This window comes from Poecilia mexicana, unplaced genomic scaffold (genome assembly GCF_051168715.1).
Source record: "Poecilia mexicana isolate PSO_F unplaced genomic scaffold, ASM5116871v1 scaffold_17, whole genome shotgun sequence".
NCBI classification, from domain to species: Eukaryota; Metazoa; Chordata; class Actinopteri; order Cyprinodontiformes; family Poeciliidae; genus Poecilia; species Poecilia mexicana.
In genome coordinates this window covers 30,686,258-30,698,722 of record NW_028263386.1, presented here as the reverse complement: position 1 = coordinate 30,698,722, position 12,465 = coordinate 30,686,258, and the positions used below count along the sequence as shown (strand labels likewise).

The window sequence follows — 12,465 nt, the reverse complement described above, 5'->3', positions numbered from 1 at the left end:
AACAGACTTAAGATCTGCAGCATCTTGTTTCAAACCTTGAAGGATCTTAGCTTCCTCAAAAAGTCCAGACTGCTCTGTCCCTTCTTATAGACGCTTCATTGTTGCATCTCCAGTCCAGTCTTTTGTCCAGATGAAAACTGAGGTATTTATATTCTTCAACCACTTCCACTTCTTCTCCCATGATGGAAATAGGGTTTTATCTAACTCCGTTTATCCTGAAATCAACAATCATCTCCTCTGTTTTGTTTACATTCAAGATTAGATGATAGTTCCCACACCATGACACAAAGCGGTCCACCTGCTCTCTGTACTCAACCTCTTGTCCATCTCTGATACACCCAGTAACTACACAGTCATCTGAGTATTTCTGTAGATGACAGACTTGTGCTCGAAATTGGAAGTGTAGAGTGAAAAGGAATGGTGAGAGTACAGTCCCCTGTGGTGCTCTTGTGTTGCTGACCACCTGGTTAGACACAAGTCCTTCACTCTCACAAACTGTGGTCTGTTTGTTAGGTAGCCATAGATTCAGGTGATTGTTAAGACCTCCACTTGTGTCTTCCGTAGTTTCTGGCAAAGCAAATAAGGCTGAATTGTGTTAAATGCACTGGAGAAATCAAAGAACATGATCCTCAGTGCTGTCTGCTTTGTCCAGATGACAGAGCTGATCTGCAGCTTCAGGCCTTCAGGACTCTGTGACTGACACCATCCAGACCTGTAGCCTGGTTTTGGTTCAGTCTCTCCAGCTGCCTCTTCACTTCTAGATGCAGAAAAGTGGGCGGTGGAGGCAAAGGGAGCAGCAGCATCTCCTGATTTAGTTGAAGACAAACTTGTGGAAGCAGAAGAGTCCATGACTGAGGTGGAAGACAGGACATCTGAGGTTTGACAGGAAAGCTGTGAGTCAGAGGAAGGTGGGATGTCTGTATGGCTGGAGACAGGAGAGGATGATGAGCTTGTTCCTGAACTGCACCTGTTGAAGAATGTGTTCATCTCTATCCAGACTTCCATCTGTCTGATCCTCCTTTTGCTTGAACCCTTACCACACATCTCTGATATTGTTCCTCTTCAGTTTATTCTCCAGCTTCTTCCTGTATTTCTCTTTGCTGTCTCTAATCTTGACATTGAGCTTCTTCTGTATACTCAATAACTCTCTGTCTCATTCCCTGAAGGCTCTTTGTTTCTAGTTTAACAGTTCCTTTAGGTCACTGGTGATCAATGGTTTATTATTCTGGAGGCATCTCACTGTTCTGTTCTGCTACACAGAGGTTTATACAGTCAGTTACACACTCAGTCATGAGACTGATGTCATCTCCACGTGGCTGGCAGAGAGTAGTCCAATCAGTTGCTTCAAAACAACCCTGGTAGGCTTCTTCTGCTTCCTGTGAACATTTCCTAACAGATCATCTCTTCACCAGCGATGTGTATTCAGAGCAGAGCAGATCATATTTTGATTCGATTTCCCCAAAGGAGACATTGTTTTCTCGGATGGAGCAGCTATTAGTTAGAACAATAAGATCCAGAGGACCTATTGTTATTCTGCTTAGCAATCCAGAACAGGAACATTTAGTTTATATGCTTCACTCAACCAAGAATAGTTCCTCTGGATCTCAGGATTTCACTCAGCCCAGAGCAGAAATTAGAACAAACTTAGAATCCGGAGAAGCTCATCTAGAGAAACTACTCATTACCTTAGATCAACATTCAGGACCATCTGCATTGTAGAATCAAACATGGAGAACCAAGATTTAGTTTTATGCCTCACTATTCTTACCAAACATGGCGAACCAACATCTATTTTTATCAGATAGATTCCAGAGAAACCCCTATTAGTTTATAAATTGCTATTATTAGCAATCTAGAGTCTAGAGTCTAGAGCTACATATTGGTTGCCCATAATAAGAAAAGCAACACATTCTTCACAAAAGAAAAGCAAGAAAAAATATAAAAAGTTTACAAAAGGTAAAAGTCTAGAGTCTAGACTTTTACCTAATATAAAAAGTTTACAAAAATCCTCTCCATGTTCATCTGTTCATCCGGTTGCCATCTGGAAGGAGAGTCCGTAGCATCCGCTGCAGAACAGCCAGACTTAGAAATAGTTGTCTCCCACTGGCCATCAGATTGCTCAACAATCCCATCATGAAGACTGTCTGAGACTGTTTGAAAATAGTAATTATTATTTACATATTATTTAACTATAGGCACACTTGTGTTTTTGTGTGTGCTCTGGTGGCCAAGTGATGACATTTCATTGCCAATTTTACTTATGTTTCTTTGTGTAGTGACAATAAAATAAGTCTACGTCTAAGAGAGATGTAGGAGTCGGGGATATAACACTGCAGTCATGTCTCCATAAAACACATTATGCTGCATTCCTTATACTCTTACAGAATCCTTGTCAGGGCTTGAAGTTGGAAATGGTTTGAATTTCTTCTTTCTCTCTCCTCTTTGCTCCTGCTCTGCATCCCCAATGCCTCCTTTTAACTCCTCTGTGGTTTCTGGCTTCAACTGTGGTATTATTTCAGTTTCTCTGATGTTAGTCAGCAACTCCCTCTTATAAACCACCTTGTTGCTATGGTTAATGCATCATTAACGCATCATAACAAAACAGCAAAAATATGGAAAATAAGTCCAACTACACTGTATCCAAATAAGAAGGAGCAGCTGTTCAAGTAGAAAGTTTGAAAAAGAGAAAAAAAAGACTCAATGAAAGTACAGAGCTACTCCAATGTGCTGCCACCTTGAGCGGCGCAATTCAAGACAAGATAAATTTTGTTGACCTAGGATAGCATACAATAAAAATTAAAATAAATAAAGTAATAAGAATAAACATACAACAATAATAACAATCAGCAGCGATAGTTTTAAAGACACGTATTGCTCAGTACATTACTAAATATATATTCAACAATTAAAACGCACAGCTCTAGAGACTATGCATTAAAAGTCTGATAGCTTTGGGCAGAAAGGACTTACTGTAGCGATCTTTAGTACATCTGGGCTGCAGTAATCTTTGGCTATATCTGCTCCTAAGGCTGTCTGTTTCAGTCTTTTGAGTCAATTGAAGAATATATAACTTATATAATTATAAGTTTCTATAATTTTTCATAAAAATTATGAAATTAATTTCAAAATTATGTGTGAAGTTTATCCTTGTGATGACTTTCTGCAAAATAAATTCAATATAAATATCAAACACCTTAATTTTTTTTAAGTGAAATCATTTTATTTAAGGAAGTGCTTAAACATTGCAACATCACAAAAGCCCAATAGTTATACCAACATATTCATAGCGTATTTTAATATATTAAACTCCTCTTGCATTTGTAACATTTTCTGCTTTACTTTCTTCAGTTAGTTTCTGTGCCTAGTCTTTTTTCATTTCTTCCTTTTTTCTGCTCAGTTTTTCATATCAAGATAGATGTTGACCCTTTGCACATCACGCTCTCCAGACCTCCACCCACTATGCCATGACAGACATCAAAACAATCAGTGTGCTCCTTTAAAGCTAGTCTAAAATCAGACATCTTTAACCTAATAACGCTTCCATTTATATAAATCACTGATTTACATCAGTGACGATACAAATATTTATATCATCACTGATAGAAATCATTGATGACTATTTGTAAATCATCACTTATATCATTAGTGATTTATATCAGTGATGTAAATCACTGGTGTGAAATCAGGCAAAGTTCGCAATTTGATCAACACACCACGAGGGAGGTTTCTAATATATCATGAAGGAAAGCTGCTCAAATGATGGTTTTAACAGAACAAACCCACACAATCAGAGCACTAAAAATAGCCCGCTATGGTTTGTTTTGGAGCAAGATGGAGACATCTGGATGACCTGAAAAAATAATTCTTAATATGTCAGAAACCAAAGCAGCATACACCTACACAAATGGAGCTCTAACCACTCAGTCCTACTGAAAATTTTCACATGGGTGGAGTGTCAGCTCACTCAGCGGGTGTAGGACAAAATAATCATTCTGAAATGCTCTACAACAACCTCTAAGGCACAAAATCAGATCCAAAGTCCAGCAGATATTACTCTGGATTTCTAGTTCTTCAAGTATCAGACTAAAAATTAATTAACACAATTTGAAAACAAATGTTGCAGGAGCTTTGAGTTGTGGAGCTTTACCAATATATAGGTCTTAAAATTATATCAATTATCCTCTAGAAAAACACTTATTCACAACCTCTCAAACTTACCATAAACCTTTCCAAGAAAGATACTTTTGACCAAGCTGAACTGTGTGTCAGAAGACTCAGGCAGGGTGTGTTTCGACACAGTGTAGTGGTCAAGCTAGTGAAAACAGAGAAAAGGAGAAGTTTATTTGATTTTTATACATCTTTTTAAAGGATTTTTTCAGCTCTAGTGGCCTTTATTTCACAATAGACTGATAGGAAATGGGTTGTAAGAGAGAGACAGACTCGAACCGCTGAGGACTTACGGGTTGGGTGCTCCATCACCTGCTCGACCACCATGCCTGATGTTTTATATTTCTGTACATAATGTAGATGTTTTCTTTGTTTTCTGTTGGGGGGAAGGCCAAAATATGACATCTTTTGGGAATTGGAACTATTTAAATAAATTGTATGAATAAAATAAAATTGTTAGATGTACTTTTTCCAGCTGCATATCACTTATCAGTTTGGTTCAGATATTAAGCTTTGATGCATATACTACTAGGGTTAGGACTTTTGTTTTACAATTTTGATCACTAATCCTAGTAGAAATAAGAACTTAATTTAAAGTGGTTGGTCTACTGGGATGTGCTGTGGTGGCGCAGGGTTTAACCCTTGTGCGTGCAAGGACTGAGGCAAACGTAGAGGACTATGGCAAATGATACAAGCTTTATGTGTGTGGGGTCAGTTGGACCCCATTTCCACATACAAGGGTTAAGCACAACCCACATATCGAGGCCTTAGTCCTTGACACGGCTGTTGCAGGTTTGATTCCCGGCCTGATGGTCTTTGGTGCATGTCTTCCCCTTCTCTCATTACCCACTTTCCTGTCAATTCACTATCAAATAAAGGCCACTGGAGTCAATAAAAGGTCTGAAAAAATTGGTTGGTTTGAACAAAGCCCTTAAGGAAAAACTTAGATCAAACATTCTAGCTGATGGCCATGATGCTTCTTATCCCAGAGCTACCTATAGTCATACTCATAATCTAATTTAACCCTGTATATCTGAACATTATAAAACTTCATCTCCACAGTCGTATCCGGGTCATAACAATCCTTAGGCTTCGTTCTCAACAGCTAGAACTGTGAGTTAATAAGTTCTGAAGCTTCGCACGAAGAATAAAACCTCTCTACTCTTGGTCTTTCTGGATCCATAAATGTGTCTGTATGAATCTATGTGATGTTGGTTTGTGTTGGCTGCGTGTATCTAACTATTTTACCAAAAAAGAATGAGCGCTAGTGTGCTAAAACTACCACCAATCTATAAATCATAGAGATGGACGATGTGTGTCTGAGTTTGCCTTGCATCTTTGCGTTCCTCTAGTTACTATAAATCTGTGAACTCATTTGTGCAAACATACAGCGCTCTGGGACATGTTGATTGTCAGAAAAAGTAAGTGTCATTCTTATAGGGAAAAAATGATTACTCTATCTTATGTGGTTCAAATTCTACAGGCAATTGAAAATAGGTTCAAATTCTACAGGCAATTGAAAATAGGCACTCCCATTGGAACTAAAGGGTTAAAGGGATTACGTTTTGTTGAAGATTTGGTTATAAAGCACAAGTCAAGAATCCATCTTCAACCTACTAGAATTTCTGGCACACTTTCACTACGAATGATCAACTTTAGCCATGTTAAGCACTACCAGCTGGATGAGTGCCCCAACCTGGAGTCGAATCTCCCTCAGATTCCTTGTTATGTTGACAGAGTGCGGCTGACCATTGGCCATGTTGCGATGGTCAATATCTATGGTGTAAGGTTCTACAAGTCCACCAAGACTGTACCGGACCTGGAGAGAGCCTACACACAAGCAGACACATGTTTTATGTAAACAGACAATTTTTTTACTGAAAAATAAAAGGTGTGTTAACAAGCCCACCATTGTGTCGCAGCACCACTGCCATGTAGTCCTGGGTCCTTGAACTAATGTACACAAGAATGCTTGGAGCACTGTATGTACTGAAACTGAAGACCAGTTCCTCCTGGGTGAGGTTGGTTTCCCCTAAATAGGCAAGGTTTGAAAAGCTCCTTGGGTCGCCCAGCAACAATCCACCATGATCCAACAGAAAGTCATAGCGTACCATGGTTCCTGCCTCAAAATACCCTCCTACGTCTGACATGTACACACACCACACACAAAAGAAGCAACCAAAAAAGGGGGAATTAAAAATACACCTTCATTAAATATAATCCAGTATATAAAAATGTGAAAGATTGTACCATCAGTGCAGAAGGGTCCATCATATGCACTGAGAGAGCAGTCACATGAGTATCCATTGTATTGCTCCACACACCTTCCGCCATTCCTGCAGTGCATTTTGTAGGTGCTACAATGGCCCTGACAGCCTGGCTTCACTCCTGGAGTAACCTTTGCCCTTTCTTCCAGATCAAAGAAGATCCCATTTATTTTCAGAGACCTCATGCAGCCCAGGAAGCCCCTTTGGCCACTCAAAGCACCTGATGACATCACAGATAAAACATATTAGGGTGACTTGGACAAAAGCTGCTGTTTCATACTGCTGACAAAACTCTATGTGTCTGAAGTGGCCCGGACTTTCAGTCATGTTGCCTGGGTGGCATACACAAAAAGTAATGGTTTCTATTATTATTATTATTATTATTATTATTATTATTATATTATTATTATTTTCTTTTGCTATTTTGATATTGAATTAATTGATATGGGTTTTTTATGTATATTTCCAGTTTCGAGATTTGGCTTCTATTGTAATTGACTTTATTGCAGTAGCAGAAAGCTACCAGTAGGAGGCAGTGTGCTCTCGTAATCGCTCCAGAATCTGTATAACTGACAACCGGCTTCAGAACAGATCCCAGGAGGATTTGAGAAGTACGATGCTGTGTCTGCCCTGTTACTTCAACCTGTTCTATCTGGTTCACAGGAAAAATCAGAGTCTGTTACACCGACACCAGCTCTGGTGCGTGTAACAGATTCTATTGACTGCTTGCTGTTTTCTTGAGCAATGGGGTAAGCCTGGGACATCTGTTTTGACCATTTTTGTGCATATCCCCTGGGTGTTACTGGATTAGTCTCTTTAAACAGCCCAAATAAGAGATAAACTGGCAGCCGTGGGTGGTGGCCGAACATCAAATAATAAGGTGAGAAACCAGTGGACTCATGTCTCGTACAATTGTATGCATGTACAATTTGTGAGAGATGGTCCTTCTAATGCTCCTTCAATCAGGGACAGTCTTTTGGTTTAATAGACGATAGTCGATGCACAGCCGCAGTGTCCCATCCTTTTTTCTCACACACACAACTGGAGCTAAATATGGGGATTTAGATTTTACTATCTACCCTTTTGGCAGGAGATCTTGGATGTACTCTGACTTATTTTAGCAGTGGTTTGGGTACACTGGTATACGCTCTCTGAACAGGAATATCATCTTTGACAGTGACTGACATTTGAAGACTTGGTATGCAACCAATGTCGCTTTCATTTTGAGCAAAGACTGCCGACTCTTCGTAGAGCATCTCTGTCACTTTCTCCTTCAGTTCCTCCTCCACATGGCTAAGGTCAACTGGTGGGGGTGCCACTGAGTGGAGTTTTCATCCGCAGTTGCAGTAGTAGCGCTGCTGATCTTCACAGTAGTTTCTGGCTGGTCCCCAGCATCATCAATAGGTGAGTACGTCTCTACCACTCTTGATTGACTGAATCCAACCTAAAGTAGTCTGTTGGGGCAGGACTATGTCATGTTTTTGTGGTTTCCAACAGGAACAAAGTAGTTTGCTCTGAATTTCAAACAAACCCCCTCCAACATCCAACTCTTGTGGGGTTGCACCCTCTTCATCTGGCTCTAAAGGGACAAGGCAGTCAGAAGGGTCCATATTACATGGGACCCTGCATTTTATCCATGAAATCTGCCCTGCTGGAATGATGACATCATGTCGGCCAACCTTGAGGCACCCCTGTTGTATGCTGGGTTTAGTGGTGGGTATGCAATTCACTATCCTCTTAGCTTTATCTTTTGAGATTGAGATGGCCCCACAGAATAACATTCTGAGTGTTGGAGTGTTGGCTTGTTTTGTTGTCCCAGGATCAGTTCATCAACTACATAGAAACCAAGTAGGGGTCTTTCAATGGGCAGACTGCTCACCAGAAAAGCTCTGTACCTCTGTACCTGTAGGGGTCAGCCAATCTGCTGACCCCTAATCATCAGATTGGGGTCTTCATTTCCAGGCAGATTTACAGTTATGGCAACCCATCCATCAAATGGAATCAGATCCCCATTGACAGCATATACTTGTAATTCACTTTCATCTTCATTGTTCAGTAGTCCAGAGGTCGAATGTCAATATTTGGCAAATGTTTGTTTTTCCATGTACGGCCAATCATGCCGACTTGGGCTCCCATGTCTAGTAATGCATTTACATCTAGTCCATTAACGTAGCACTGGATCAGACCTTTTCTCTCAATCAGCCTTGCAACCTGTTCATTTTTCTTGATTACTGAGTCATGTGACAAATTAGCACTATTTTCTTTTCTCTGAGATGGTCTCTTTGTCACTCCAGCTGTGGAGACAGGGGTATCTTGTAGACTTGATGTTGTCTTCGGATGGGGCTGGACCCCGGTCACTGGTTGCCCCTTCTCCAGTGACCGGCTGTAGTTTTCCTGCTGCTGCAACCTTTTGAGGCAGCCAACAGCGCTGTGACCCTCCACACCACAAAAGAAACAATGGTTACAATTTGATGAGCCATTTTCAACACAGGTGGGACAGCTGTTTGCTTTCTGTCTCCTCACCTGACCTATTCTTCTTTGTGAACACTGGCAGGCTTGCTCAAACTGTTGTGCTCTTGCACCTTGTTTCAAAGAAGCCACCATTTGAGTGAGAGCATCAATTCTTGAGGTTAGCTGGTTGATGATGTCAGTGTCGACAACTGACTTGCTCCTCTGGTGTGCTGCTTGTTGTTCTAGTGGTGTGTCGGTGTCAAACTGTGCACTGCAGACAGTGGCGAGGTTCTGATGGGGTACAGGTCCTAATCTTTGTCGTCTCTCATTTTCCTCACTTGTTATCCTCATTACATGCCTTAGGATTTTCTCGTCTTTGACATCAGGTTCAGCCAAGAGGGATTTCAGCTCCCTTCGAATGTCATTGTGTTTATGCCCGAGCCCCTGATAAACAGTATGTAAGAATACATCTTGAACTGTTGCCTTGCTGTACTTAATACTGGCATCAGGGAGGTTAGAAGTGAACATTATTCGCTGTTTTAGTCCCATTACTCTGTAAAGAAACTGTTGTGGAGTCTCACTGTCAAGCTGTTTGGTGCAAATCAACTCTTGAAATAGTTCAGCGCAATTCTTCTTCCTCAGATGAGATTGTAGAAATCCTTTCAGCTCTGTAACTTTCATATCACCTTTGTTTATCAACATGTCTTTGAAGTTACCTGGTTTAATTATCTTGAGCATAGCCTGGACAATATCAGAATCAGCAAAGTTATTTTGAATCCCCTCGTCAATTTGTCTAGACATATTACTGTAGGATATGTCAGATGAGTCATCACCAATCTGGCCACCTTGAATCTTAAATTCTCTCCGGGGAAGAAATGAAAGTTCTCTGATGGGGACAAATTGTTCGTATTGCTGCTGGTGGTTGCCATTTGGCCCGCTTTCCACTTCAAGTTCTCGGGATGCCCCAACTCTGGTAGCTGCAAACTGAGGTGAAGCTGGGTTTGTAACCGAAGGGTCAACACACTGCATCAGCTTTTTGCCCAGGTCTGTGTAGCTTAACGGAATTGTTTGCAAATCATCATTTAGTGTGGGTGCTGTTGGATTTACTGCAGCTGCGTTAGTGTTGTCATATGTAGTGACAGCAATGTTTGTTTGAGCTGCAGACATTACTCAGACCTGAGTCCACTTAGTAGGTGGACTCAGGTCACTAACCATACCCTGTGTTGTGTTAGAGGATTTAGTAAGAGTTATTATGTTATATGGTTCAACAATGGCATTAACATCAACATCAGAAACCTTCTCTGCCAACATTACTTTACGTACTTGGACCACTTTGTCAATAGTGGTCAACCAATAATTTAACCATCCCTTTGTCCTCTGCCTCATGGAGAGGTTTTACTGTACATGAATGCATTAATGTATTCCAGGCAGCCCTCAGGATCATAATCTCTAGCATAGACAGATCTTTGTCAGGCACAGGACCAACATGTTTGGCGATCTGAAAGAGTTCGCTTGCAGACAGGTTCGGAAGACTTTTCCTAATGTCTCACACCAGGCCTTTTCTTCCAACATCCGACTAGTTGCTCTCTTCCCTTCTCACACTCAGTCTCAAAGGCCAACCACTGACCCCTGTCAACACAGTCTCTCCTTTTAGTACTCCAAATTGTAGTAGAAACCGCTCGCTCCTCGTCCCAGTCATCAATATTTGGATCAGCTCCTGACCAGTGGGTGGTGCCGATCCCGGACGAGCCCCCAAGAATCTGTTATACGCCCCAGGGCTGGTGTCGGTGTAACAGACGCTGATTTTTCTCTACTAACCTGTAAACAATATAGAACAGGTTAAAATAATGAGGCAGACACAACTTCCTACTTTTCAAATCTTCATGGAATCTCTTTTTATTAGACATTGTGTCAATGTTATTTTTCTGGCTGTCGAGAAAAGTCGAGCTCAGCCCACTTCCCCATGCTGGAGATTTTAGTTTAATAATAACAATAAATAAAGTTATCTTTAAAACTGATTACACAGGTGACATCAAGACCCAACAGTAGAGTCAGACGGTAATAAAATTAATCTGGTTGTGTGTGTTGTTATTGTGTCCTGCAAACTTTGCTTTAATTCTACTTTTTTCTATTTAATCATAAAAAAACATAATCAGACAGAAAGAGAGTCATGGAACAGGAAGAGAAGGTTTCTTGAAGAAAGAGGAAGTTTCCAGCCTGCAGTGAATAAAAATAGTTCAGAGCAGGTTTCCTGAAGAAAGAGGAAGTTTCCAGCCTGCAGTGAATAAAAATAGTTCAGATTGCTCATTTTGAGCATTAAAGGTTTAAGGAATAAAATCTAAACATTTTGAGTAATTGGATAAAACCCAGAGTAAAATACTTAAATTAATAACGATAACTTATGATTAAACCAATAATTAATATTGGTTTAACTGGTGGTTGATGTTGGTTTGATTATAAGAATATTTACACTCACTCTTACACTTGTGGAAATACTTACAGGTGAAACAAGTAACTTAACATGGTATCAAATAATTAGAATAATGGATTATTCTTGGTTTCTTTCTTGGGGAAATGTCTGTAATAACTCACATCATGATTATAATAAGAGTAACTAATAAGTAATGGTTATTATAAAATTATAAATGAATGCTAAATAAGAGAAACTAAAAGGTTATAAATGTGATTTTGACATTGAACTTGAAATGGTGTAACTAAAGGTCACTGATGTTGTGTTGGAGGTAGATGGTAGGTGATAGGCCATCTGGAGGCAGAGGTCGTTAGAAACCAGGCTAGTCTTTCTCACGCCCAGCTTAAACAGAATGTCCTCTATATTCTCATCTGTAGTAATACTCCAGAGTTAGAGGCTTCTCGGACCCGTTAGACGGAGAGCTGGGAGCAACATCTCCCTCCTCTCAGAAGAGGAAGTAGAGGGAGAGAGAGAAGGGGGAGGGGGGTGTTGCGCAACAACATGGCATTCATTTGTCAACCTGCTTATTTCTGTAATGAACAGGCATGTGACTCTTGTGACTCTTGTGGCATGTGACTCTTTTTCAACCTGGTAAAGCATATGCTTTACCAGGTTGAAAAAGAGTCACATGCCGATAGATAAAAGGCTCATTTTACAGAGTTAGATCTATGATTCTCTTAGACACTAAGGCTCATTCCTCAGAGAAACAGAAACTTATCAGGCCACAGAGACATGGTGTGATTTCAGGGAGTGTCTTCAGTTCATATAATCAGCTAGCCTCTTCCTTCTCCTCAGACGCTGCACAGACTGTTTTTTAGAAACTCTTCTCGAATGTAATGGTAAAGCGTCTCCTTTCAGTGCTGAAAGTGAATAAAATAAGTAAAGTCTGAATGCTTTTCTTGGCTGATTTTATGCTCCATGTGTCAATACAAATTAAGATTTATCAATCAGGATTTTCATTCTTAACACTATCCAGTATTTTACTGTACAATATACAATGGATTTGTATTTCTTTTTTTTTCCTTCTGTGCATAAACATTCTCATAGAAATACCTATGGCTAAACAGATCACAGGTAACGTATTCATAACTGATAACTAACATAAATTAA

At 40.2% G+C, this 12,465-nt stretch overlaps 1 protein-coding gene across 1 annotated transcript in view; it reads right to left on the bottom strand.

Moving 5' to 3' along the window:
* The window catches only part of cntnap2b (contactin associated protein 2b), a 91,621-nt gene that overhangs the window by 18,700 nt on the left and 60,456 nt on the right, over positions 1-12,465 (bottom strand). The window contains exons 19-22 of the mRNA XM_088014432.1: positions 6,418-6,654; positions 6,077-6,310; positions 5,864-5,997; positions 4,219-4,312 (exon numbers count right to left, since the gene is read on the bottom strand). Of these exons, the coding sequence (XP_087870558.1) occupies positions 4,219-4,312; positions 5,864-5,997; positions 6,077-6,310; positions 6,418-6,654 (699 nt within the window). The remainder of the gene's footprint in view (positions 1-4,218; positions 4,313-5,863; positions 5,998-6,076; positions 6,311-6,417; positions 6,655-12,465) is intronic.